At 40.1% G+C, this 27,795-nt stretch overlaps 1 protein-coding gene across 2 annotated transcripts; it reads left to right on the top strand.

Annotated features, from left to right (window-relative positions):
• Positions 1-176: 176 nt before the first annotated feature.
• Positions 177-26,473, top strand: ABRAXAS2 (abraxas 2, BRISC complex subunit). Of its 2 annotated transcripts, none has more exons than XM_004265730.3 (9): positions 177-295; positions 4,633-4,723; positions 8,527-8,563; positions 11,156-11,222; positions 17,680-17,870; positions 18,732-18,851; positions 19,772-19,856; positions 21,452-21,566; positions 24,318-26,473. In XM_004265730.3, exons 1-9 carry the CDS (start codon positions 197-199, stop codon positions 24,785-24,787), a joined length of 1,275 nt encoding a protein of 424 aa, XP_004265778.1. In that variant the 5' UTR covers positions 177-196; the 3' UTR covers positions 24,788-26,473. The 2 variants fall into 2 exon arrangements, with proteins under 2 accessions (XP_004265778.1, XP_033276679.1); XM_033420788.2 differs by lacking the exon at positions 177-295 and adding an exon at positions 8,967-9,176.
• The last annotated feature ends 1,322 nt before the right edge of the window (positions 26,474-27,795 follow it).

Raw genomic sequence — 27,795 nt, forward strand, 5'->3', positions numbered from 1 at the left:
GCAGTGTCTGGGATGCGCAGAGCACGAGACCCACGGGGAGGATACAGTGCTTGGGTCGGTTCTGATCGCGTAAACCTGCACTTCTCAGCCCTCGCTCCCCGGCGCACAGAGCCCTTGGCCTCACCCGCTGAAGACTCCATTTCCCAGGATGCCAAGGGGCGGGGCCGACCGGAAGGCTCTGTGCCCTCCGCGGGGCATGATGGGGGAGTTGGAGATTTCCATCATGGCGGCTTCCATTTCGGGCTACACCTTCAGCGCTGTGTGTTTCCACAGCGCCAACAGCAACGCCGACCACGTAGGTGCTGGGCCCCCCGCCGCGGCTGCTGGGGCCTCCAGCCTCGGTCTCAGGCCGACGCCTGCGGCCAAGCTGCGATCACTTGCGGCTCGCCCCCCCGGGCTGGCCCGATTAACTGATGACCCGGGAGGCTCCCGCCGCCAGCGAACTCCTGCTGCCCGGGGCCCTTCGCCCCCGAGATGGGCCCCCTCGCTCGGTGCCTTCCGCCGCCTGGCCGTCCCGGGACGGCAGTCTCCCGTTTGGCAGAGCTTTCCCGGCCGGCCACCGACAGTGTCAGGAGTCGCTTAGTGGAAACCGAGCGCCTGCCCCTCCCTGAGAGTCAGGCTTCTAGACTTGCGAGGGGAGTCTGGGGTCGGGAAGGAGCCGAGAGACCCGGCTTTAGTCTAGGAGCGCAGACACCCAGCCGCGCCCGCTGGTCTGACAGGTTGTTGTGGGCTGCGACGAGGGAAACCGTGGCTGTCACTATTCGTACTTGTTAGATACGATCGTGTGTTTTCTTCTCCTCGATGGAAAATGGAGATGTAACCAGGAGTGTTAGGTGTAGGGTCTCTTTGCCTTGAAGTTGCATGTTCAGTTCCTTGGCGAAGGTTCTAAGACCACGGAACTAGTCGCAGTGAAATAGGGAAGTGACAGGCCTACGTATGAATGATCGGAAATGCATTTTTAATGTCACTGGCCTCTGGATGGAAATTCTTTATGAAACTAGATAATTTTTATCTTTAAGTACTTGCCCACCAAATTGAGGGATTGTTTTAAGTGATTTTAATAGTGAATTATTGAAGTTCATTAAATAAACGTAGTGGGGGGACTGTTGTGGTTGTGTAGTCATCACAAAGCAAAATGATACACTGCAGAAGAAGGAACTGGACTTGGTTTCACTTCTGCACTCCTTGCTTCCATTAATAAAAACTGATTTCATGTAGAGGTGGTTCCATTAAATTGAATGGCATTAAATTATTGTGCCGTTCCTCGCTTCAGTTTGATAGTAGGGATTAAGGATAGGAGTATACACAACACGGGTTTCTCCAGAGGCAGCTCCTGTCTCTGGACACTAACACCTTTGATATTGCAGACAGATATTTAATAATGTAATGCAGTTCCATGTAAAGGTAGTTTGTGGCACTTCTAGTGTCCTGTGGAAGTATTAAATATGGTTCACAATAATGCTTCTTAACCTCTCTAGACCTTGGAGTGCCTAGTAATATCACAGTTTATGTATAAGGCAAAATTACTGTAAGAATAAGCAACCTGTTGAAAAGTGGATAGTTTCTTTACAAACTGCAATGAGACGGCCGTGTTACTTAGATTGTTATTAATTTATTTCAAGAGCTATCTCTTTAATATCTGTGCTATGCCAGGCATGGTGCTAGACTTCACGGAAATTTTCACCAGTGACAATAGTTTGCAACTTGTGTCTTATACGAGGATACCTGCTTATATTAACCTTGCCACAATTATGTAAGTGGAATACTTTAAAGTAATTTCAATTTCATATATTTTAAAGTTGAAGAACCAAGAATTTGTTTTTGTAGTATGTTCTTGTTTTGCCCTGGCAAGAAATTAGTTTAAAACCACTCATTTCAATAGAGTTGGAGTTAACAGACTTTTTCTGTAAAGGGCCAGACAGTAAATATTTTAGGCTTCATGAGCCATGTGGTCTCTGTAGCAACTACTCAGCTCTGCTGTTGTAGGGAGAAAGGAGCCATAGACAATAAGTAAATTAGGATGACTGTTTCCAATAAAACTTTACTTATGTACACTGAGATCTGAATTTCATATAATTTTTACATGTCATGAAATATTCCTATTTTCTATTTTTTTTCAACAATTTAAAAGTGTAGAAACTTATTCTAAGCTTGTAAGCCATACAGTAGCAGGCGTTAGGCTGGGTTTAGCCCACACAGTATAATTTGCCTACTGTTATAAGGTAACAGTGGCTCAGATAATCCAGACCAGTAGATAAATAGGCATTCATGTTATACTCGTCTTTAGAATGTCTTGATGTCACTGTTGACTTTTTCAAACGGAGGCCTGTGGTAGGATTGCCAGATAAAATATAGGGCACCCAGTTAAATCTGAATTTCAGATAAATAGTAAGTAATATTTTAGTATATCGCATTTATTACATAAAAATTATCCATTGTTTATCTGAAATTCAAACTTAACTGCATGTCCTGCATTTTTATTTGCTAGGAATCTGTAGATACGTTCTTAAAGTCTAAAGTTGTGTAGGAATTTTAAATTGTATTTTCCACTTTGATTAAAGAAGAAAGTTTTTAACTTGTTACAAAGACAAAGCTTGTTTTTTGTAATAAGAACTCATAACTGAAAGACTTTCATAGGATAAAACAAGCTTCTTTAGTCTATGTTTTCCAGATTAGTAGTCATGGACTCTAGCTCTGAGAGAGGTTTTTTTTTGAAAGAGGGGTGTGTATATTACTAAAGTTTGAGACATGCCCTGTACATGATGATTTGGGATTTTAGGACACTCCACTTACCTTATCCAATACAAAAGCTATGCTGAAAAACATCTGTTTCTCCCTCCTCACCCCCACAGATTCCAACTGGGATTTTTTTTTTTTTTAGTATTTATTTATTTATTTTTGGCTGCGTTGGGTCTTAGTTGCAGCACTCGGGACTTTTTGTTGCGGCGCGCAGGCGTCTCTCTAGTTGTGGCATGCGGGTTTCCTCTCTCTAGTTGTGGCACATGGTCTCCAGACCTTGTGGGCTCTGTAGTTGCAGCGTGGGCTCTCTCGTTGTGGTGCACGGGCTCAGTAGTTGCAGCACGCGGGCTTTGTTGCCCCGCGGCATGCAGGATCTTAGTTCCCTGACCAGGGATCAAACCCGTGTCCCCTACATTGGAAGGTGTATTCTCAACCACTGGACCACGAGGGAAGTCCCCTGGGAATGTTTTTAAACTAGGAAGCTTCTTTAATTGATTAGAAGGGTCAACCTAGAATGGAAAGGACATTGTTTCATCAAATGTATTCAAGCAGCATTTATTGAGCACCTCCTGTGTGCTGGGCACTGTACGTGGTGTTGAGATACATAGTGAACAAGCACAGAGTCCCTGCTCTCGTGGAGCTTATATTTTAGTAGGAGCAGGCATTTGTTAATACATATAAATATGAAATATGGCAGATAGTGAGGAGACTAAGAAGAAAAAGGATGCAGGGTAAAGGGAACAGTGTCTGGCAGACTCTGATTCTGTTCCACTAGCCAGGGAAGGCCTCTTGGATGAGGCGCTATTTGAGTGAAGAGTGGAATGGAGGGAAGGAGCAAGCCATGTGGATGACTGGGGAGGGGGAGTCTGGGACAGCCTATTAGTGCACCACCGACAGGGAAGTTATTTTGACATTTAGAGTTTATGTTCTCCAGCTGTGCTTGTGCTGAACACTACAGCAAGTGCTCAAAAACAGTAGGTTATATGCTGAGTAATCCAGAATTGATGATGGCGGTATATGTTCTCCAAAGGTGTAAATAAATTTACCTCAGCATTTATTAAAGAAAAACTTTCATGTAATGTTAAATTTATTTGCTGGAATGCTCATTTCCCATGCCAGCCCGTACAGGAGCGGTTAGGTTGTGCATTGTGTCAACTTCTTTATACTTTTATCATTAGCAATGTTTTTTTGTGTGTTTTTTTTTTAATTTATTTTTGGCTGCGTTGGGTCTTCGTTGCTGCACGTGGGCTTTCTCTAGTTGCGGTGAGCGGGGCTACTCTTCATTGCGGTGCGCGGGCTTCTCATTGCGGTGGCTTCTCTTGTCGCGGAGCACGGGCTCTAGGTGCACAGGCTTCAGTAGTTGTGGCGTACGGGCTTCGTTGCTCCGCGGCATGTGGGATCCTCCCGGACCAGGGCTCGAACCCGTGTCCTCTGCATGGGCAGGCGGATTCTTAACCACTGCGCCACCAGGGAAGCCCCCATTAGCAATGTTTTTAAAACAATGGAATAAATTACATGCTGTTTCAAGAAAACAACCTTGGAATATTTCTGCTTCCTGAGCTTGTTTAACATTGGTTCTTACACTTAGTAGGATTTAGGTGATGAATTCACTCTCCTTATTTTCACTTCAAAAAAACCAGGGTTTTAGGGGAAGGGATTAAAATAATATTTCATCTTGTCAGGAAATCCTTTTTTCGAACAATCCAGTTAATAGCCAAATCTCAAATTGCTTTAGTCTTACTTGTTGGTTTGTGGATTAGTAGTTTACATGGCAGACTTATTTGGATTATTGTTAAAGTTATTATAAAAAATAACAATGTCCTCGATTCCTCTTAATTCCAGTAAAAATCCCTTTGATTTTTAGCTGCAGCTATTTTCTTCCATTGCTTTCAGGAAGGATTTTTGCTGGGAGAGGTAAGACAAGAGGAAACCTTTAGCATCAGCGACTCCCAAATCAGCAGCACAGAACTTCTGCAAGTCATTGGTGAGTGAGTTTATCACGGACCTTAGAAATACTCTTCTTGTATATATGCTGCTTGTTTTGTTCTTTGGCCCTTTAACTGATTTTAACCTAATGGTATATTAAAAGAGTACATAGAAAAGCACTGAAGTCACAATGCCAATTATTTGCACTAGTAAGTGATGTGAAATGTTTTTATAAGTCAGTGTAAACTCACAGTGTGTAGCTATAAGTTCAGGTATCCTGTGAAGCCATCCCTCACCCACTGACTGGTCTGACCTATGAATGGCTGTGTGGAATTACACGTGATAGTCTCTTCACAACCACAGTGATCCTCGAGTTTGCACCTCGGGCTCTGCCCATTGTGGGCATCACCTCACACTATAATGAAAGCACGTGTCGTGCTGGTCCTTCCTGGAGGGATCCGGCAAAGATGTTTACACTTGTTTACAGGAGATATTTGTTAAACCTACACAGCCTCTGAGGAGTAAGCCAAACAGTCGATTTGGGGGCGATTGCTGGGGCAAACGAAGGAGCATTTGTAGGTCACCCGCCCTCTTTGGAGCAGTCTCCTTTTGATAAAGAAGGATCGTAGTCCTTTCAGCGGCACCTCGAGCACTTCACCTAAAACCATATCCTGATACTCAAAGCAGAGCGGGGGTCATTTTATTCATTTATGCAGCCAACAATTATTGAAGAACGTCCCTGCGAGAGGCATTGTGCTGGGCAATGAGAGAAATGTCCAATGCATCCCTGCCTTCCAGGGCTGTGGGGAGGATAAGACGAGCGTACAGAAATACCAGAGGGTGCAGGACGAGTGCTGTCAGGAAGGAACAAAGAAAATCTCATGAGTTGGGGGAAAAAAAAAAACCCACTGCTAGTGGGTTAAATCAGTAAAGACACCATACGGGAGGTAAACTTAGGGTACATTCAGGGGATCCCAGTGCAGGGAGTGCATGAAACTTACAGAGAGCCTGGCCTGTTTCTGTGTGACTAAAATACAGCCTGTGTGAAGGTGAGTGGTTTGTGGTTTGAAGTACTGCTGGGAGGTTAGGTTATGTTGAGACCAAATCATCAACTTCAGCCTGTTCTCCTAGCCGTCTAGTACCTGGGCTGGGAGGCGGGGTGAGGACTGAGGTGGTTGGGATTGGAGGGAAACGAGACAGCTGTTTCCTCAAGAGCCAGACAAGCCCCCTCCCCACAATATACTGACTTGCTGAAAAAATACCTGATATACTGCTGCATGGCTGTTCTTTCACTGACGGTTTATTTTTGTGTTTTGTTTTGCTTAACTCTTTAAAATCCTAAAATAGAGAACTTGGTTTCATTGGCCATCTGTGCAATTATTCATTGTTTGTGCTTGGGTTTTCAAAACTAATGTGTTATATGCAGGTTTGCCAGATAGACCTGACAGAAAACCGTGCAAGAAAGAGCTCTCTTGCCTGGCGTGACCACAAAAGTAGCATTTCTGATGAATGTTCTGGCTGTTTATTTATCTTTAAAGAAATAGAATGGGAAAGTAACTAAAATTCTCCAGCGTAGTGTACTGTATCTTTGATTCATACACCTTCCGGTTCTTGCAGTAAATACCAGTTTCCATGGTACTGTAGATATGGAGAAGAACCAACAGAGAGTCCCAGTTAATACAGTGCCATGACAACCTTCTTTTGCTGTATAATGTTTAATTTATTAGCTACATTCAATTCGTTGTTTGAAATAGTCACGGATCTCATGAACAGAGTATTTGCTAGTATTATCTTAAATGTATTATTATCATTGTAATATTTTTCTTTTAAAAATAAATACATATTAGAAAATGTAAACCAAAGACTCTGGAAAACCTGGATTGAAAGGCAAAACATTAGGTAATGTGCCATGAGAAGTATTCCATACCACTAGTGTGAAGAAATTTTCTGGCACAGTTTAACCACCAGAATAAGATATTTTAAATAAAATAAATTGACCAAATTTCTTATTTGTTGAAAATGTCTGAATCCACACACAGACACCTTTCCTTGACTCTACACAATAAGGAGGACTTTATATGGAATATCACATTTTGAACACTTGTTTTGAATACATATTCATTTTTAAAGCTGTGCTCACTCACTTGAAGCGGAGTCGTCCGCTCTTAGTGCTGGGAGCGGTCAGGAGACAGCAACAGGGAGCTCCCTTAGTTAATAAGGTGATGCAGCAGCAGTTACTGGAAAGAACGGAAGGGGGAAGGACAGGAGCTGTTCAGCTTACCCACCAGCAGGAGAAGCAGAGACAGGAAGCTAGGCAAGCACAGCAGTACGTCCCAGTGGGGATTTTTACAGAAATGCGGGCAGAGACGCCATGCGTACGTGAAGAGGGGTCCACCGCATGGATGAGCTCTGGAGGCTTCAGAGACTCTAGAATCCGAGGCAAGCCTGCCCTGCCTCCCCCTGCTTCCAGAAGTCTATCTATCAGCTATTGTGCCCGCCAGCTTCATTCCAATCTGCACCTTATTGTGTTTGAGAGCATCCCCTTGTTTTCTCCATGGAGTGCTTAGTTAGGTATTGCAAAATCTTGTAAGAGAAAGCCTTAACTTCCTTTAGAAAATACCACATGATGTCTAGAGCATATCTTCAACATGCTTCTAATCCACGTTGCAAATCATGAGAGAAGTCTGCTGGGGTGGATTGATGACAGGACTGTATATTCAGAGTTCAGAATTTACTCCAGGGATTTTCTTGAACAAAATATTCTTTCCTTTAAGGTAGAAGAGTTTTTTTTTTTTTTTTCTTTTCCCTGAACTCTAGTTGACATTTTTACTACAGACATTCCATATTCTAATTACTAACAGTATCTCTGAAATAACTTCTGGTGGTATACCGTGTCATTTTTGGTGATAAAAGAAGGAAATATTTCTAGATGAGGTTTTCTTATTTGCATCACTATGTCGACAGTTATACTAGGCAAATGAGCTTTTCATTCCTGTGGAAGTACTGGCATCTCTGTCTGTGTTTTGGCAGCACTCACATCAGTACAGAAGCTAATGGGCATAGCCTGGTGTCCTTCAAGGTTGTGGTTTCATATTAATTGAGTTAAAATTGCAGACTGGAACTCTGTGGCTGTGGCTTTATAAGCAGCAGGTGATGATTCCCTGTCCAGGAGCATGTTGTTAATAGAATTGAGTGGTTAATTAGTCCCATGGTCTTATAAAGCAACCCAGACCCTAAGCCCCCTGATGAGCTTGAAGAAATTGTTCTCTATGATTAATCGCCGCAATCTTTTAGGAAGCCGTTTGGATCTGCCTTATAAATGACTGTTTCCCTTGGTACTGAAAATCTTTGAAAGGGTTAATATACTTTCAGAGTTTCCGCCCTTCCCCTTCAAAACACCTGGCCCAGTTGTCCTGCGTTGTTAGTAGGTTACTGATAGTAGGGTGGTAAGGCCTTCCTTTCCCCAAGCTGTCCTCACAGCTCTTACCCACCTTGATCAAATGCTTCCAGGCATTGATTCCTTTTTCCTCTTAGGCTTTGTTTAAATTGGTAAGATTGAATGAGGGCACACAATAGCTGCCTGTTCCTGAATAAAAGCTTTCAGATGTGTGCTCATCATACCTGGACAAATGGACCCAGAACTTTCATTCACCAGTCTACTTTGTCCTGAGAATGTGTGCCTGGGTTTCAGTGTTAAAAAGACATACTGCCCTCACTAGTGTACACACTGTTCGGGAGAGGAAAACTGTCTTTTTATTGTCTGAGATTTTGGTTAAAAATTTTTTTTAAATCCTGAAATGTTTTATAGTTGTCTGTATCTTACATGATTAACTGAGATGTATTTCCTCTTTCTAATTACAGAAATCCACAACCATCAGCCTTGTTCAAAACTTTTTAGGTAAGCCACATCCTTCTTTGTAGCTTTTTGTCCTTAGTAAAAGATTAACTGATTGAAAACTAGTGAATTTAGACCTGTATGTGATTATGGCTGTAAAGTTATAACTGAGGGCATCCAAATTCACTTATTTTTTGAGTGCCAGATGTGTGTGTGGCACTGTGTTAAGTTAGGAAGAGGAGAAGGGAGACAGTATAAATCTTGGCCTCAGTGGTTTAGAATGGAAGCCTTTATGCCAGCCGCTCTAGCAAGGGCTCTTCATCCATAGAGAAGGAAGTTAACCAAGGATCGCATATAGATAAAATAATTGGTGTTGTTAAGAGGGATAAAAAGTGTTCAGTGTTCAACTTTAAAATGTAAGGAAAGGGAACATAAAACCTACTTTTTTGTGTTTAATATACACCAGTTGAATATTATTACCAACTAAAGGACAGAAAGAGAAAAAGACAGGAGGAGAGATGTTCAGAGGGAGAAAGCAAAGGACAGAGAGACTGACGGAGGCCAAGGTGAGGGAGAAAGTGGCCAGCATCTCCCAGACACTGGACTTCTGTTCCCCAAACCGCAGTCCAGGCCTCTGTCTGCTTTCTCAGCCCCAAACCCTTCCGCCTGATGGCAGGTATGATGAGCTCCACTCTGTGTTTCGTAAAGCTCCCTGAGGCCCTATTCTTCTACTTTCCCAAGAGCCAGGCCAATACTTTCCTTGCATTGCTGCTCATACTAGCCGGATTCGGCGTTCTTGGTCAGCACTTCCTTCTTTAACACCTGCCCACCCTTTGTGCCTGGCTGTTCCTGCTGTGTGTTCCCTGCAGCTTTCACCCTGACCCCGCTCCCATTCTCAGCTGACCCAAACACCCAGCCCCCTTGCACCCAAGAACCCATGGGGACTTGCACCATGTTCACCACCCACCTTACCCCCACCCCTCACGCGCACACTTGCCCATTATTTCAGAGGATTGTTACCTGTGAACTAAGCCTCAAAGTAGCTGAGAACCTCATCTCTTAGATTTACACATAACTGAAAGAGGAGCAGGAAGCAAGACACGGAACCAGCAGTTCATTTGAAAAGAATCTCAGAGCAAATGAAATGATTCAGGCCCTGGTCCACACACAGCCTCTGTCTGGGTCAGAATGGGTCCTGTTTGGCCCTGACCATCTAAAGCTTTGCTAGGTGTGCCCTGCCCTGCCCTTCTGAGGATTTCCTTAAACCACTGTCAGCAAAGTAGTACCAGAACATAGACTCATAATTTAAATCATAGACTCATAATTCTTAGAACTGATAGAAATCTTAGAAATCATCTGTCTACTCCAAAATCTTTATTTTGCAAAAAGGAAATGGTGGCCAGGTAGGTTAAAGTGACTTGCCCAAGATCATACAGTGAGAAGCAGAATGGAGCTGGAGCTGGTATCTCCTGACTCACAGTTCAGTGTTTTTACTGTAACTTGAACTCCTTCCTGCCTTATAGGCCTGGGCTTATGGTGGTAGGAGGAGGGGAGGAGGGTGGCATGCCTAAAACCATGACCAGGGGTAGAAAAGCCCACATATCATTATGCCTGGACTGCTCATCATGGGATTCAGGTCAGATTGGTCTCGTTTAAGGGTGAGTGCATTCAGTTTGAAGCTGGTCAGACCTCGCTTCAAATCCCAACTCTTCCATCTACCAGTTCTGTGATTTGGGGCAAGTCATTTAACCTCATTATCTTTATCTAGAAAAATGGGAATAAAACATGTTGACTGGGACTTCCCTAGTGGCGCAGTGGTTAAGAATCTGCTTGCCAGTGCAGGGGACACGGGTTCGATCCCTGGTCCTTGAAGATCCCACATGCCGCAGAGCAACTAAGACTATGTTCCACAACTACTGAGCCTGTGCTCTAGAGCCCGCGAGCCACAACTACTGAGCCCGCGTGCCACAACTACTGAAGCCTGTGTGCCTAGAGCCTGTGCTCCAAAACAAGAGAAGGCACCGCAGTGAGAAGCCCACACACCACAACAAAGAGTAGCCCCCGTTCGCCACAACTAGAGAAAGCCCACGCACAGCAACGAAGACCCAACGCAGCCAAAAATAATTAATTAATTAATTAATTATTTTTAAAAAACAAAAAACATGTTGACTTGTTGGGCTGAACTAGTACTTATCTCCCAGCATTGAGGCAAGGATGAAATGAATTAACACAAGGAAGCATGCAGCTGAGTGTCTTATTAAGGATTCAGCAAATACTCATTTCCTTTCTTCATTTCTCAGAAAATGAGCTGCTGTGTTCTTTTTTTTCCCATAGGTAATTGATACTTAGAAACAAGAAAAAGATGTCACAGCCATTTGAAACCACATATTTTATAATTACTTGCTATCAGCTCCTCCCACTTATGGAAGTAATACCCTTTGAATGTAGCAGTCTTTTGAGTAGTCTTTGATGCAAAAGATATATCAGTAAAGCATTTAGATTGTTTTCTCTTTATATACCTATTGCAGACAAGCAATTGTATCTTTATTACCAACTTTTAGGGTTAGATGACCCATAGATACATGTTACTAAGCATATTCATGTCAAAATACTATGTGATTTTAATAAAATATTTTTTCTCTTAAAAAAACCCAGTTTTTATGACTATGCAAGCAAAGTTAATGAAGAGAGCTTGGACAGGATTCTTAAAGATCGGAGAAAGGTATGTTCTGTTTGTCACCCAGTCTGATTTGGAAATCAATCCTTATCACCCAAACTTAAAACCAGAAATGAATGTAAAATGAAACAATGAGATTTGATGTTAATATATAAGAATTCTGTTGAGTAGATTTTAAAGGTAAATTGCAAATGTGACACGATGTTTACAGTGTATCAATAGAACAAAATTTGGATATTTAGAGTGATTCCATTATGCAAAAGTCAGAAGAAAAAAAAGAACATGAACTATAATCTAGAAAGTTGACAATAGTTGAGTTGATTCTGGGTGGTTCTATCTTCCCATTATGTAATTTAAAAAATAATTTTGCCAACATTTAATACACATACATTAATTTTATAATGAGGGAAAATATTTTTTAACAATACAAATTGCAGTCAAACATCTTTAGATATGTTACTCCTTCAAGTTCAATTAACAGTGAACATAGATGTTTTTCTAAAAGGTCATGTGTTTATCATTTCTGTCAGCATATGCATATGATGTTCTGAATATGTATACATGGTAAGCAAGTCTGAACAAAATTGAAAATGAATCAAAGCTTTATTGCTGCAGCACTGTCTGATGGTCTCATTTATAATTTACTGTACCATGTATGAGGTTTACTTTTTTACCTTGGTATATTAATTCCAGAAAATAGATTGGTCACTAAACCATCACTTGAGGGAAAAAAGTACCAATGAAAGCTTTCAACTTATCAAACAGAAAACAAAATGCCTTTGTTTAGAAGCATGTATTATTTAAAAAAAAAAAAAGCTTTAAAAAGATTACCTGTGCATAAAAATAATCAGTGTGGGATTCCTAAGATGTCTGAAGAAGGGCGTCAGAAATAACAGTGCAGGGCTTCCGTGGTGGTGCAGTGGTTAAGAGTCTGCCTGCCAATGCAGGGGACATGGGTTCGAGCCCTGGTCCAGGAGGATCCCACATGCCGCGGAGCAACTAAGCCCGTGCGCCACAACTACTGAGCCTGCACTCTGGGGCCCGCTATCCACAACTGCTGAGGCCCACGTGCCTGGAGCCCGTGCTCCGCAGCAAGAGAGGCCACGGCAGTGAGAGGCCCGCGCACCGCAATGAGGAGTGGCCCCTGCTCGCCGCAACTAGAGAGAGCCCACTCCCAGCAGCGAAGACCCAACACAGCCTAAAATAAAAAATAAATAAATTTAAAAAAAAAAAGAAAGAACAGTAAGAGTAGATCAACAGCCTTTCCAATGTATGGACTCTCTCAGTACCACTGTCGGATGTACAGGCAGAAAGGAAAGCAGGTAAGATCACAGGAAAAATGGGAAGTGTGAGGGATAGGTCTGAAAAAAGGGCAGTGGTTTTGAGGGTGATAACAAACTCAGGAAGTGCTCGGTATTAGCAGAGAGTCTAACACAGTCCCCTGCCCAAGTGGGAAAGTGGGTTAGAGCAGCCACAGGCATCACGGTCCAGCTCCCCCATTTTCAGTGACTTGCCTGAAGCATACATTCTGGGATCTCTTAGCAGTCCATATTCATCCCCCAGCCACCACCTTACTTCCTCATTCCATTTATTTTCGTATTTTAGATAATGAAGCTTTATTATACTTTCTAAAACTAAAATTTATTCCCTGAAAATTCCTATTGAAGCACAGTTGCCTAGAGCACTCACTTTATATTAAATTACCAGGAAATTTTTTTAATAGATGAAAAAAATTTAAACTGAAAAAAATGAATAAAGAATATAAACAGGAAATTCACAAAAGAAAAAAGAAATCCACAAATGTCCAAGAAGTAAATGGAAAGATGTTCATTCTCAATTAGGAAATGCAAATTGAAGCACGTAATGCTGGGTTTTTGTCCATCCAATTGGCAGAAGTATAAAAGGATTGCTAATATCCAGTGTTGGCAAGATGGTAGGAAATGGGGAAGCTGTAGTTGGTGGGAATGTAAGTTGATATAGACATTTAGGGGGAGAGTTTCGCAATAACAGAATTTTAAATATGGAGTTCCACCTCTAGGAATCTGGCCCAAGTAAACAAAAGCATCTAGGCACAAAGGTATGAGAAGCTGGCGTTATTGAACACTTTAACTCTGTGCCAGGCAGTATTCTAAGCACTTTCCAGGTACTGACACATTTAATCCTTGTAACAGCGCTGTGAGGCTGTTATCATCACCCCCATTTTATAGTTGAGACAACTAAAGATAAATAACTTACTTAAGGTTGCGAGCAGGAAATGTTGGCGCCAAGGTTTAAATGCAGCAGTTTGGCCTTTTAATCCAGCATATGAAGATGTTTGTTGTATCTTTGTTTAATAGTGAGAATTTTGAAAGCAATCTAAGTGTCCACCAGGAGGAATGGTTAAGTAAATTATGTTGGTACCTCCATGCTATGGGATATGAAGCAGCCATTAAAAAGAATGAGGGAGGTTCTCATGAATGACATAGAAAGATCTCGAAGTTAAATGAAATAATTTGAGCCTGTTTTTTATAAAAACAAAAGTTTGAATGTTTAAATGTACAGAAAAAGATCTGGAAGGAAGCCAACCAAACCTAAAAGTAGTTACTTTGAGAAAGGGAGCAGAGATGCTGCTGAGGAAGGGAGACTTTATGTGATAAGATTTTTTAAATTGTATTTTACATTGAAAATAAATAAAGAAAGGAGCTCTACCATGTAGTTTTTTCAGTAGCAAATAGGGACACATTTCCAAATTAATTTGGGGATTTTAAAATTGGATTTGCTAATTTAGTATGCTGTTTTGTATTTTGGTTGTGTATTAAAATATAATCATGTTGTATTTTTAAAAATAAAAACAAATAAACAAACAAATAAATAAATAAGTAAAATTGGATTTGCTGTTTTGAGACACAGAAGACCAATCATAGGTTGTTAACCGGAGTTAACTTCGCTTTTCCTGGGGCCAAGATTCTGAAAAAAGCTGATCTTCAGTTTTGATTTTGTAGAATTTGTGCTAAAACTAATGTTTATATTTTCTTTTGCAATTAAAGACAGGAATTTGTTGCTTCAATTTACTTGGAAATTATGTTTTATTTTCCATGGAATTTGTTAAAGGCAGGGACCATATTTTATGTTCATTGTATTTCCTATGGCACCTTACACATAATATAAACTCTTTAAGGATTTTTTTTCAAAAATCCAAATTTCTAGCCCTAAAACAAAGATGATACATAATGTTTAGACTGAAAATCTTTAGAGTTGACTCTAGTTTGATTTTTTTTTCCTCCAGAAATGGTACAAAGTTATATCTTCACCTCAAAAGGGTTACAGTAGTAGTTACAAAGGTACATTTAAAAGTTAGGCTTAAAAATACATATGTACTTTAAACAGTATCTGACATACAAAAAATATTTTTAATTAATATCAGCTCTTCAAGAAAGTGCTGATGGAACTGTTTCAAAAACTGACTCTTTGCTAGGCAGGCTTCAAACCTAATGTGTAATTGAAAAACCCTGGGAATTCCCTGGTGATCCAGTGGTTGGGACTCTGTGCTCTCACTGCCGAGGACCCTGAAGGCCCAGCTGGGTTCAGTCCCTGGTTGGGGAACTAAAATCCCACAAGTTGTGCAGGGAGGCCAAATAAAAAAATGAAAGAAAGAAAAATCCTAAGAATTGGATGCAAGTTCAGTAAGTTGAACTCACATAAAATAAGTACATAATAATTTTAAAAGTTCCCTAATGGGTCCTGAAATTACCCATTAGAAAACACAAGCTAATAAAGATTTTTGTCACAATAGCAATTAATGTATAAAATACATAGAAATATGTTTACTAAAAAAAGTGTGCCTCTAAATATAGAAACTCCACAACATTGCTAAAACATTAAAAAAAAAAAAAAAAGGTTGGGTTTAAGATAGAGGCTAATGTTTTTGGTACGAAAAATCCCCCAATAGGTGCAGCAAGGTTGCGTTGGTGTGCACAGTTACTGCTCTGGCAGAATCCATATTGTGTTTGCAAAGTTTCGACCAGCCTCAGGTTTTGGGCTCAGACCAAAAAAGCAAGTGAGAGGAGGACTTCTGCCTTCTTGAAAGCACCTGCTCTGAAATAGATAATGATAAACATAACTGTTGTCTTAATATCATCGTAAGGCCAAAAAGAACAGAACTTAAAGATGACAAGTGTGCCCAGTATTGGAGATAATTGCTTTGGATCCAGAAGATGTAAGTGAATGTCTAGCACAGAGAGTAGAGAGGAGAGTCTTTGTGAAATATTGTCTGAAACTTTAGCAGAGATAAGGTTTTAGTGAAAGATATTCATTATTTTTTATCATGGCCCAAACATAGTGTTCTCTTCCACATCAGTGACCTCATTTCTCAACAGCATTGCAACCAGCTTGTTAGCTCTAAAAGGTAGAACTGTAGACGTCGCCAATGTGAATTATTTTGGCATGTCATCTTTCATTGATCAGGATGAATGGGGTTATCTTTTTAGCAAATATCAAATGAATAAGTTGATATCCAAAATAAATTTATAAGGCTTCCCACTTCTCTGAAAATACAAATGGAATAAAACAATTACAGTCAGTATAGGTGAAAAGCATTAGTACCCATCCAGTAGCCACTTGCAAGATTCTTTAGTCAGCGAGTATTTCATAAGAAGAATCCATGTGCTGAGCACTGCTTAGGCCTCTGCAGGAATGCAGGGGTGTGTGAGATGCACCCGAGTCCTGCAGAGGAGCTAGTCCTACGTTAAATACAGAGTGCCGAGACTCAGAGTGAAATGTGCCATGCTCTTTGGCGTTAGTAGCTCTAGCCAGTTGATAATTTTTGTTACCCACTTTTTTTTTTTTTTTAAGGAAAACTGCTTTTCACTCTTTTATGAGCAACATTGTGTGAATACTGTGGAATTTTAAAGTTAGTGTAGTACAGTGGAAAAGACAGGCAAAGAGGTTCCAGATCTTGGCTGTCACTCATTAGCTCTGTGACTTTGGACAAAACATCTCTTTTATAAGACTTGCACTGTCAGAAGTGTTTGGGTTTTCTTTATATTTAAAGAATATCAGAATTAATTGCTTTAATATAATTGGAATTATGCTTTATTTTCAGCAGTACTCCTTAAGGGCAGGAACTGTTTCTTTGCTGCCTGTAGTTCCTTGCATGTGATACGAACTCAGTGCAGAAAACTTTACTCACCTCCCAGGGTTGTTGTGATACTTAGTGAAAATATTTGTAACATAGCTAGCTGAAGGTCTGGAACAGGGGCTCAGTAAAGGTTGGTTGACTTCCTTCGTTTGTGAAAGTGCCAAAACATAATCTAAATTTACTGTTAGTTTTAATATGACACTAACAATTTTAAATTACTTTGATTTCTCAAAACAGGATTTTCACTCAAAGAGTTTGGTTTTCTTTTTTGCGGTACGCGGGCCTCTCACCGTTGCGGCCTCTCCCGCTGCAGAGCACAGGCTCCGGACGCGCAAGCTCAGCGGCCATGGCTTACGGGCCCAGCCGCTCCGCAGCATGTGGGATCTTCCCGGACCAGGGCACGAACCCATGTCCCCTGCATCGGCAGGCCGACCGTCAACCACTGCGCCACCAGGGAAACCCAAGAGTTTGTTTTTCAAAAAGAAGCTTATGAAGATTATTCTTCTTATAAAGAATTAACTTGTCTCTACAAAAGAGATTTTCAAACTGTAGTATGCATAAGAAAAAACTTAAGAACTTATCTTAAATTCAGGTTCCTGGGTCTACCCTTAGAGGTTGTGATTCTCCAGGTTTGGGTGGGGCCCAGGAGCATTTTAGGGAGCTGCCAGATGTCTCTTAGGCCATGTGTCTCCCAGATGTCCAGCAGATCACATTATGAAGAATATTCTTCCAAAGAGCCTATAAGGTTAATTCACTTACCAATTTAAGTTACAGTGTAGTCAAAACTGACAAAGCTAAACTTTTTAAATTGTTGTATTGAGGTATAATTGACATGTAATAAACTGTATATTTAGAGCATATACTTTGATAAGTTTTGATATATGTATACATGCATGAAACCATTATCAAAATAAGATGATGAACATACCTATCACTGCAAAAGTCTCCTCTGCCCTTTTCTGATCCCTTCTTTTCACCCCTCCCAGGTCACCCACTGATCTGCTTTATGTCACTATAGATAACTTTTTATTTTCTAGAATTTTATATGAAATGGAATCCTATAGCATATGCTATTATTATTATTATTATTATTATTTTGGGTCTGGCTTCTTCACTCAGCATAATTATTTTGGAATTCATCTGTGTTGTATTTGTTGGTAGTTTGTTCCTTTTTCTTACTGAGTAGGATTCCAGTGTGTGGATACACCACGGTTTATTTAGCCGTTGACCTGCTGATGGACAATTAGGTTGTTTTCAGTTTTGAGCTATTGCGCATAAATCTGCTGTGAACATTTGTGTACAAGCATTTGTGTGGATGCATTCAGAATTAAATTTGTAAGATTTCATGCAGCTTTTAATACTTTTTTTCTTCTGTTTTTGTTGCAGAAAGTTATTGGGTGGTACAGATTCCGGCGAAACACACAGCAGCAGATGTCGTACAGAGAGCAGGTTATTCATAAGCAGCTCACCCGCATCCTTGGGGTGCCTGACCTCGTCTTCCTTCTCTTCAGCTTCATCTCCACCGCCAACAATTCCACTCATGCTTTAGAATACGTTCTCTTTAGACCAAATCGGAGGTAAATAAAGCGTTCCCACCAGCCTCGCATAAATAGGAAAGATGTTGATACAAGTAATTGAGATTTATGACTTTGAAAATATGCATTTTATAGCATCTTTAAAGTAAAGTGTTTATAACTCTCCTTTAGCTAGTTTTCTTTGTGGTTAGAGAAGGTATTTTCCTTTCAGTTAGTTATATAAATTAAAATTGTTTTTGAATCAAGAAGCGTTAGCAAGACATTAATTATGCATCAGTTCTTATAGGAATAAACAGCTAGAAATCATCATTTGCTTCTCCATAATCCATTTTGTAGAAATACAGTTTTATTGCACTGTAAGTCTGACTGTAATTTTAAAACACAGATTTCAAAGACAAAATTGTAAAATTGATCCACCTACTGGTTAATGAGGGTTCTGCATTGTGAACTTGCTAAAGCAAGAAAAAAAAAAAAATCATATGATCATGGTGTCTGTCTGTAAACAACAGAAAGGGTTCCCTCCAGAATTTCACTTGTAGTAGAATAAATTAGATCAATATCAGTGAAAATAATTATTAATTGTTAAATAGCCATTTGCAAGATTTCATTAATTAATCAGGTTCTTGAGCACTTAAAACCTCCTCAGCACTCTGTCAGTTGCTGCGGAGAGGCAAAAGATGTATAAGACGTCACCTCTGCCCTTGAGGAGTTTACAATTGAGTTTCTACTTTAAGGGAAGGGAAAAAATTGCTAATTCAACTAACCCTAGGTTGTCTGTGGAAGTAGGTTCTCTGTGAGACCTTCAGTTAGTTCCCAGTGCAGAGACTCAGGCTCCTATTGGCAGGACCCATTCTTCAAGTAGAGCAGTGCTTTCAACATGATCTCTCTCAATCTTCCCTGCAGGTATAATCAAAGGCTATCCCTTGCTATTCCCAATCTAGGCAACACTAGCCAGCAAGAGTATAAAGTGTCTTCAGTGCCAAATACTTCTCAGAGTTATGCCAAAGTTATTAAAGAACATGGGTAAGTCGAAAGGTAAAATGAATGTTTTTTCCTTTCTTTTGTTAACAATGTGTTTATGGGGACTTCCCTGGAGGTCCAGTGGTAAAGAATCCGCCTTCCAATGCAGGGAACGTGGGTTCGATCCCTGGTTGGGGAACTAAGATTCCACATGCCGCAGGGCAACTAAGCCCGCGCGCCACAACTGCTGAGCTCGCACGCCTCAACTGGAGAGCCCGCGTGCCGCAAACTACAGAGCCCACGTGCTCTGGAGCCCGCGCGCCACAACTAGAGAGAAGCCCGCACACCGCAACAAGGAGCCCGCACGTTACAATGAAGAGTCCGCAACGAAAGATCTCACATGCCACAACGAAGATCCCTGGTACCACAACGAAGATCCCTGGTGCCACAACAAAGACCCGATGCAACCAAATAAATAAATAAATAAATATTTAAAAAAAAAAAAAAAAAACCAATATGTTTATGGAGAAGTGTGACATCGTTTGATATAACATTGAAAAATGTAAGGTAATTCTCTAGACCACCACTACTGTATATCAAAATCTTATGCTTATTGAAAAGATAGTTTACTTTTATCAATATTTATTTTTTTAATCATTTACCACGATTTTTTTTTGCAACTGATAAAAAAGTTTGGATAGAGTATGTGTATTTCTGAGGTTCTGAGAGCTAACTGTGGTCACTGAAAAATATATAGAGTGATCTAGTAAAAAATAACACTATTATTTTTCAGTTGTCTCGGTAACATGGATTCTCTTTTGTTTCTCCTGTAATTCTAGGGGTATGGGCATTATTGCTTAAACATTGTCACTGTGAACTTGTAGCATTTACGTTATAGATAGAGGTAGAAGTGATGGGAAAGTGCCTTCTAGTTCACGGCAGTTCTAATCACTTGGTGAATCTTTTTTCTGTTTGTCTTCTAGTACTGACTTTTTTGACAAGGATGGAGTAATGAAAGACATCAGGGCGATTTATCAGGTTTATAATGCACTTCAGGAGAAAGTGCAGGTAACTGGTTTATTTACTATATTCATCTTATTTATATTGCCCAAATCTTTTAATTCTACTTTAAGTTTTAATAATCTCCCAACTGACAAATGAATTGTGGTCCAAAAATCAGAATGTGCTCTCCCAAAGTGATATAAGATGTATGGAGTAGTTGCTCATGTCAGTCTATGAAAGCTGGTCTCACTCATTATGTGCCTTCAGTGGAAACTCTGAAGTACAGAATTAATATCACTCTTTTAAATACTCATGACCTCTTTAATGACAGCTTTTTTCCTGGGGAAATGTATTCCGAATTTAAAGAAGTATTGCTAAGAACACAGCTGTCCCATCACTTGTACTGTAAGTTGAGACTCACCCAAAGGCACCCGTAACTCAGGACAGCTCTGCTTCCTAATTCTAGTTCACTCACTCTGCCTGCAGCTGCCTCCACTGTGTGGGAAGATGCAGTGGAGCCTGTTCATTCCTCGGCAGTCATGCAGCAAATATTTATGGAAACATCTCCTACAAGCCAGATCCTGAGCTAGGTGCTAAGAATACTTTCCCACGTTCTTTTCATCATCCCCAAAGTGTTCTTAGGAGTAATTTGTTCTAAAACCCTAAGAACAAAAGAGCCTTTGAGGACAAGGAGAGTGGTAAGGCTGAAGAAGCTGTTCCGGGTCTGGAGAAAGCCTAGCTTTGAGGAGGAAGGCCCCGTGGCATAGAGAGAGGAATGAAGGCAGCTGCTGAAAAAGAGGAAGGCAGACTGAGTTCAGCCTGGGGCAAAGAAGAACGCATGCAACGGGCAGTTTCCAGTGTCAGTTCTCCAAATTCGGGTCACGGTTACCCATAGCAGCATAGGGAACTTAATACAGCCTCACTCACTGGTGACCAGCCCACTTTCAGGCAGTTTCTGGTATTTCTGCTATGGAAGGAACATGTGGTGAAAAACAGCTTTGTGTCCTGAATTCATGACCATGCTCTTTTCAGGCTATCAGCACTGTCTAATGGACTTCAAAATGGCTGTCATACATTTCATTGACTGTTGATTAAGGCCTGCCCTGCAAACACCAGTATCACGTCCAGTGCCCTGATAGGAGTGGTTACATTACATTGATATGGTCTCAAATAGTTACCTTTTATTAAATCTTGACTTTGAAACTTATTTTCTTTTTCAACTTTCCCTAATTATAAGTAGTTTCTGTTAAATAAATCTATGTGTCATCTGATGTTTGTTGATTATAAATAAGAGTTGAAAGTATCTCATTCCTGTCTTTTGTCCATCCTTGTATGCCAGACTGGTATCGGAAATTCCCTTTTCATATCCATAAAGATGAGTAAGAAAGGGAAAAGATGAACTCTTTCCCTTCTTACCCTTCTTCTTTAAGAATGTATAAGCTAAATAGCATAATCATCTTAACATAATTAAGAAAGCAGTTCAGTGGATAACAACAGTATTGGTCTCTGGAACCTTCATGATTTTGTTCTACCTTAGGTGTCTGCTTTTTAACTCGATAAAGTGTCTGGACTCTTCCCAGGGTTATAATCGATGCTGTCTTTATGAAATGCCTTGTGCTTGGATTTGAAACTAATTGTTCTTGTTGTCATTTTTCCCTCAGGCAGTGTGTGCAGATGTAGAAAAAAGTGAGCGAATTGTTGAATCTTGTCAGGCAGAAGTGAACAAATTAAGAAGACAAATCACTCAGAGGAAGAATGAAAAGGAACAAGAAAGAAGTGAGCCTCCTATTAATTTTACCATTCAGAATCAGGGAAGTGTCTGGTTTTAAACATCAAATTACATAATAAATTACATGCATTCTTCTACACTCATCAAGCTCCAAGTTAGGCTGCTTGGAAGAGGGCATTCACTTGTCTTTAGACTTTTCCAGAAGGGAAGTACGGTTTTTCATGGTGTCCCTCTCAAGTCTCTGAAACTGGAAGAAAAAGAAGACCAAAGGTAGAAATGCTGAAGCAAGTTACAATAAATCCTGCGAAGTGATATGATCTATGTACAGTGGATGTGATGTTTCTTACTAAGTTAACCCTGACATGCCTTGCACATAAGGACTGTGTCCTGTGTTCATTGGAACCTCATAAAAGAGCTACCTAAAATTCTCTTAACTTTACCTTTGATTCATGGGCAGGGTCTCAACAAAGACTTTAAATGTCTGGTTTTTGATAGCAGTGGATGACTGGATACCATTAAACTAAGGAACCAGCTGGCTGAATGAGAATTAGGCCCAAGAATCTATCATATTAATTCCAGCATGCTAACAAACATATTTGCTACAATGCCACCAGATTTTTTTAATTTATTTTTTTATTGAAGTATAGTTGATTTATAATGTAGTGTTAGTTTCAGGTATACAGCAAAATGATTCAGTTATACATATATATATTATATATATATATTATATATATATGTATATATTCTTTTTCAGATTCTTTTCCGTTATAGGTTTTATTACAAGACATTGAACATAGTTCACTGTGCTATACAGTAGGACCTTGTTGTTTATCTATCTTGTATATAGTAACGTGTATCTGTTCATCCTAAGCTCCTAATTTATCCCCCCACCCACCCTTTTCCCCTTTGGTAACCACAAGTTTGCCTTCTATGACTGTGAGTCTATTTCTGTTTTGTAAATAAGTTCATTTGTATCATTTTTTTATATTCCACATATAAGTGATAACATGATATTTGTCTTTCTTTGTCTGACTTACTTCACTTAGCATGATAATCTCTAGACCAATCCATGTTGCTGCAAATGGCATTTTTTCATTCTTTTCTATGAATGCCACCAAATTTAACATTTGTAAGTAAAATCTATAAAATGTATGGCAAATAATATCAAGTGTAAAAGAGATAAGGGTATAACTAGCCTTTTCTAATTTAATAAGAATATTTGTAAACAAATTAACATATAATTTATATTTCCAGGTAAATGATGTCTGATTCATTTCTACTGTTACATTATTCTAGAAATAATCAGAAATGCAGACAGGGATTTCTGCACAAGAGCATTAATCACAACTTTATAATTACAAAATCTTGGAAACAACCTGTTACAGTAATTGAATAAACAACAGTAGAATAGTTGAATACATTTTGGTATATCTATATAATGGAATATTGTACAGCCATTGAAGTGAATTTTTAATGACATAAGATAATATATAATCTTATATGAAAATGCTAGGGTATAAAACAGTATAAACATATTATCTCAGCTCTTTTTTTTTTTTTTTTTTTTTTGTGGTACGCAGGCCTCTCGCTGTTGTGGCCTCTCCTGTTGCAGAGCACAGGCTCCGGATGCGCAGGCTCAGCGGCCATGGCTCACAGGCCCAGCCGCTCCGCGGCATGTGGGATCTTCCCGGACTGGGGAGCAAACCCGTGTCTGCTGCATCGGCAGGCGGACTCTCAACCACTGCGCCACCAGGGAAGCCCTCTCAGCTCTATTTTAAATACATGTATACAGGGACTTTCCTGGCGGTCCAGTGGTTAAGGCTTTGCGCTTCCACTGCAGGGAGTGCAGGTTCGGTCCCTGGTGAGGGAACTAAGATCCCACATGCTGTGGCAAACAAACAAATAAATAAACAAACAGACATACACACACAAAGCTCGATAATAAAACTAGAATTCAGAAAAGTTGGGGTGTCTGACACCTAAAGTTTCTGTCTTTTAACCCCAAATCTTGTGCTATTTTCACCAAAATTGTAACAGTGTTATCTGGGTGATAGAATTGTGGGTGATTTTTTTGTTTTTCTTTTCTAAATTTTGTACAGATCATTTTTATAATATTTTTTAAATGTACTTAAAAACAATTTAAAGGCCATAGGCTCATAGATGTAGGGCTGTTTCTGTTTTACCACCATAAAAATACAGTAAAATTATGGCCTATTATGTAGAAAACTGGGCACCTAACCCAGGGCTTTGAACTTTTAAGGAGAAAGAGATGTTTAAGAGTATTGTGACAAGTTGTTGTCAAGAAGTATTTTTTTTGACGTGAGGCCTGTTAAGGAAAAATTAACGTTCAGATGACTGCCGAGGATGGTGAGGACTGTTGATTTTATCCTCTGTCCCCCCAGTCTCTGAGTACAGTAAGCAACAGGTGAGGGAAACAGCACCAGATCTGGAGTTAAGAGACCTGTGTTATGAGTATCAGGGCCCCACTTCTAGCTGTTCTCTTAGTGAAGTCACTTAACCTTTCAGAGCTCCAGTTCTTTGCCTGTGTAATGGAAACAATAACATTAGTGATGACAGTAGTACTTCAGAGAGCTGTTTGGAGGCTTAAATGACTTAATGTATAGAAAAATCTTTTGTAAATTGTGAAATACTATGCAAATGTAAAATAATTCATAGTAATAATAAATTTCACTTCTTTGTTGCTATTTTCCAGAACAATCAGGTAGAACCTTTAACGTATTGAAATGCAAAGCTGTGAAAATACAGAGTGTTACAGTTTTCTTCCTCTTTTCATCCAGGATTGCAACAGGCAATGATAAGCAGACAGATGTCATCTGAAAGTTTGGACCCTGCGTTCAGCCCTCGGATGCCCTATCCTGGGTTTGCAGCTGAAGGCAGAAGTGCACTTGGAGACGCAGAGGCCTCGGATCCTCCTCCCCCTTATTCTGATATTCACCCAAATAATCAAGAAAGTACTCTGAGCCATTCTCGCATGGAAACTAGCGTCTTTATGCCTCGACCTCAAGCCGTGGGCTCCTCCAGTTATGCCTCCACCAGTGCTGGAATGAAATATCCTGGAAGTGGGGCAGACCCTCCTCCTCCTCAAGGAGCAGCCGGAGACAGTGCTGAGGAATCAGACGACAGTGATTATGAGAATTTGATTGACCCTACAGAGCCCTCTCATAGCGAATACTCACATTCGAGGGATTCTCGACCCGTGACGCATCCCGACGGGGGCTCCAGGAACACTCAGACCTCCCCAATTTAACTAAACAAAGGAAACTCTCCACTTAGCGGTGTTAATTGCTCATTGAGAGAGTTTTTTTGAGGACTTAATCTTGGGAGAGAACTTCTTTCTCAGACCCCTGGACTCCCCAGGACAAGCGCTTTTGGGCACAGAACTTGTAGGAGCCTCACGTCCACGGGTCCTCGCCTGCGGACTCAGTGTGCAGGTTTCACGACAGAACCATTAAGATAATCAAATTGTCCTAATTCTGGTGCGATTCATGGATGTACTGGTAAATATAGGCAAAGAGAAACTTATCAACGTAGTTTCTGTTCTTTAAAATAAATTGGAAATTAGAGACTAAGCACAATTAGTCTATAAATGTTCTATAAATCAAAACCTTACCTCTTGCACTATCATGCCTTGAAATTTACTTTTTCAAAGGGAAACTAGTTTAGCAGCAGCCTTCAAAGAACCTTCTTTCTATGATGAGCCAAATTCATCTCTGCCAGAAAAGAAATTTTGATAATTCCAAGAAGCCTGATTGGAACAAATCAGACGTGTACCTTCTTCTGTCTGCATGACTTTGTGAGATCAAAAGAGAGGGCTTTGTTTCAACTTTTTTCTACTAGCCTGATATGTATTGTCACTTAAAATGGTTGCCTTTAAAAAAAAATGTAGAAATACTAATTACCAGTAAGTAATCATCCAAATAAGTATGACATGAAATAAATTACTTATTTTTCTTTGGGGGAATTACAGTGACTGCTATGTTGCACTAGCCACATTTATGGTCTCTGTTCTAGAGTCTTAAATGAAGGACACACAGCAGTAAAACAGAAAGGAGTTATGTTCCAGACCTGAGTTTTATGATGAACAGATTCCAGACACAGTGGATTTAGCCAAGTTCGTACGTAAGGAAATAACTCGTTTAGATCTTCTGATAAATCCTAGTGTTAGTTTTATTTGTGGAAGAAAGACATTTAATAAACTGTTTGGGAATCTCGATTATTGAATAAAGATTCATTTTCAGTCTGAATAACCATACTTTTTTGAGTTGACATTTGGAAGATAGCTGTGGAATGTGTAGAGACTTTCCGTTGGGATGCACTTACATTTTTATTTAATTACTGCTTGTTTTCTAGTCTTAGGCCCAGAATGTGTGAAACCACTAAAGACATTCATGAGAATGATAGGCTCCTGGTTTGGAAATGACAAGACCCCCTCCCCCCATTTATGGCGGGGTTAGCCCGTGAAGCTAATGCCATGGATTATAGCTGCCTTTCCTTTGGACTAGTTAAAACCTGTCAGAATAAGGAAGTTGTTAAAGAGGCTTAAGCTCCAGGTTCTGGAAAAGCAGTTTCATTTTGTAGGAGAGAAGTTTACTCTAGTCTGACTGGAAATGAAATGCTAAAACTGCCACTCTTCAGATATCTACTGTATGGGGTCTGTATCTTCCTACTCTCCAGTTTTGTTGGCCTTATACCACTGCCATTTGATTTGAAATGTTGCAGACCGCTGTATCTGCAAATGTGTTCCAGTGTTTATCAGCTCCCTTCTAGCGGCTTCAGCACCAGTGTGAATTTAATTTTTTTTTTAAGTGCCATCACCATCTCTGTTCAGATTTTGACATTCAGGAAAATATTTTTATTTTTATGCCATTCCGAAACCTACAATGTATATCTGACAAAGCAGTTAAATGTGACAATAAAAACTTATTTAATCGTGGTACTATTGTTGTAATGTCTGTCTCAACACCCGGCAACGTCTTGCTTAGTTTACTCGTTCTAGCTGTTCTTAGTGGACATCATACAGTTTTTTAAAAGGCATGAAAACTCACCTCCATACAGATTTTTTTTTTTTAAATCTGACTGGTTTCGGGGGAAATCCAAGAATAAAATTTACTAAAAGATTCCTATGGATTTCAAGAATGTGTTGCATATCAAGTTATCCAGAGGACTATCAGTTGAGTAGAAAATTGAACCTTAGTTCCCAAAAGGCACCTTTCATATAAGAACCGATCTTGTTTGAAGAGGCTGCTCAGCCGAATCACCTACTGATTGAGATGTTATAGAACTTGGTGCTCCTAGAGTGTCTTTGGAATTTCGGAATCGCCTTAGAATGAGTGTCTGCTGGCTAACAAGTATCTTCTGGGTTCTGTGGGGGCCATGCCAGGTTAGTGCTGTGTCTCTTCCAGAGTCCAAGGTGATAGGCTTCTTTCATCAGGATTTTAAAATGGGGATTGTAGCCTTTTAGGATTCTACTCTATGTCTCCTCCAACTAATTTAGAGAAAAGAAGACTGGATTCTTTTAACTTACTTGAAAGTCTGGAAGTGCTTATTAACATGTTGTAATTGGCTTTTCTGGAGAAGGATCAAAACGTAGAAACAGAAATCTCATCTCCAAACATTCAAATCCTAATTTAAAAGTCTAGACACTGTGGGGCAATGACCATAACTGCTTTAATAAAAAGATTTAAATTGACCACCTTGTGAATTCATATTTTAAGGAGGTAAGAAAAGAGTTGGGGAATATAAAATTTAAATACAATAGAAGTAATGGTTATTAATTGTGTTCTGGGTCTGATTTGCCTTGACTGTAGGTTTCATCTCAGTTAGTAAAAGATCTTCACTCTGTTACAAGGTTCTGCTTCATCCTTTCCCACGGCAAGCCTTAATTCTGCTGGACAGGGAGCCTGAAGGCAACTTGTTCTGCAAATGTGGTGCTAATAAATGATGGAAAATGTTTACTTTTCAACTTTATGACAAACAGATTTGGGGAAAGTTCTGGGATTTAGCTTAACTGCCTTCTTTTTTACAGTGGTTTTTGTGATGTCCTAAATAAGGCAGGGGAGTCAGGACATAGAGTCCATCCAAATTGGGTTACTCTGGGTTCGTTCTGATCCCTGGAGATTGGGGGAGGGGCACCCTCTAGCAGTGAGGTTTTGGAACATCAACAGGGAGATGTGCCCTTGAATGCCGTATGCTACACATGGTCTAGAATGTAGAACTTGGAAGTGGCCTTCTGTTTGTGCAGATTTAGCAAAAGGT

The sequence above is a fragment of the Orcinus orca genome, chromosome 14 (assembly GCF_937001465.1).
Source record: "Orcinus orca chromosome 14, mOrcOrc1.1, whole genome shotgun sequence".
In the NCBI taxonomy this organism is placed as follows: domain Eukaryota; kingdom Metazoa; phylum Chordata; class Mammalia; order Artiodactyla; family Delphinidae; genus Orcinus; species Orcinus orca.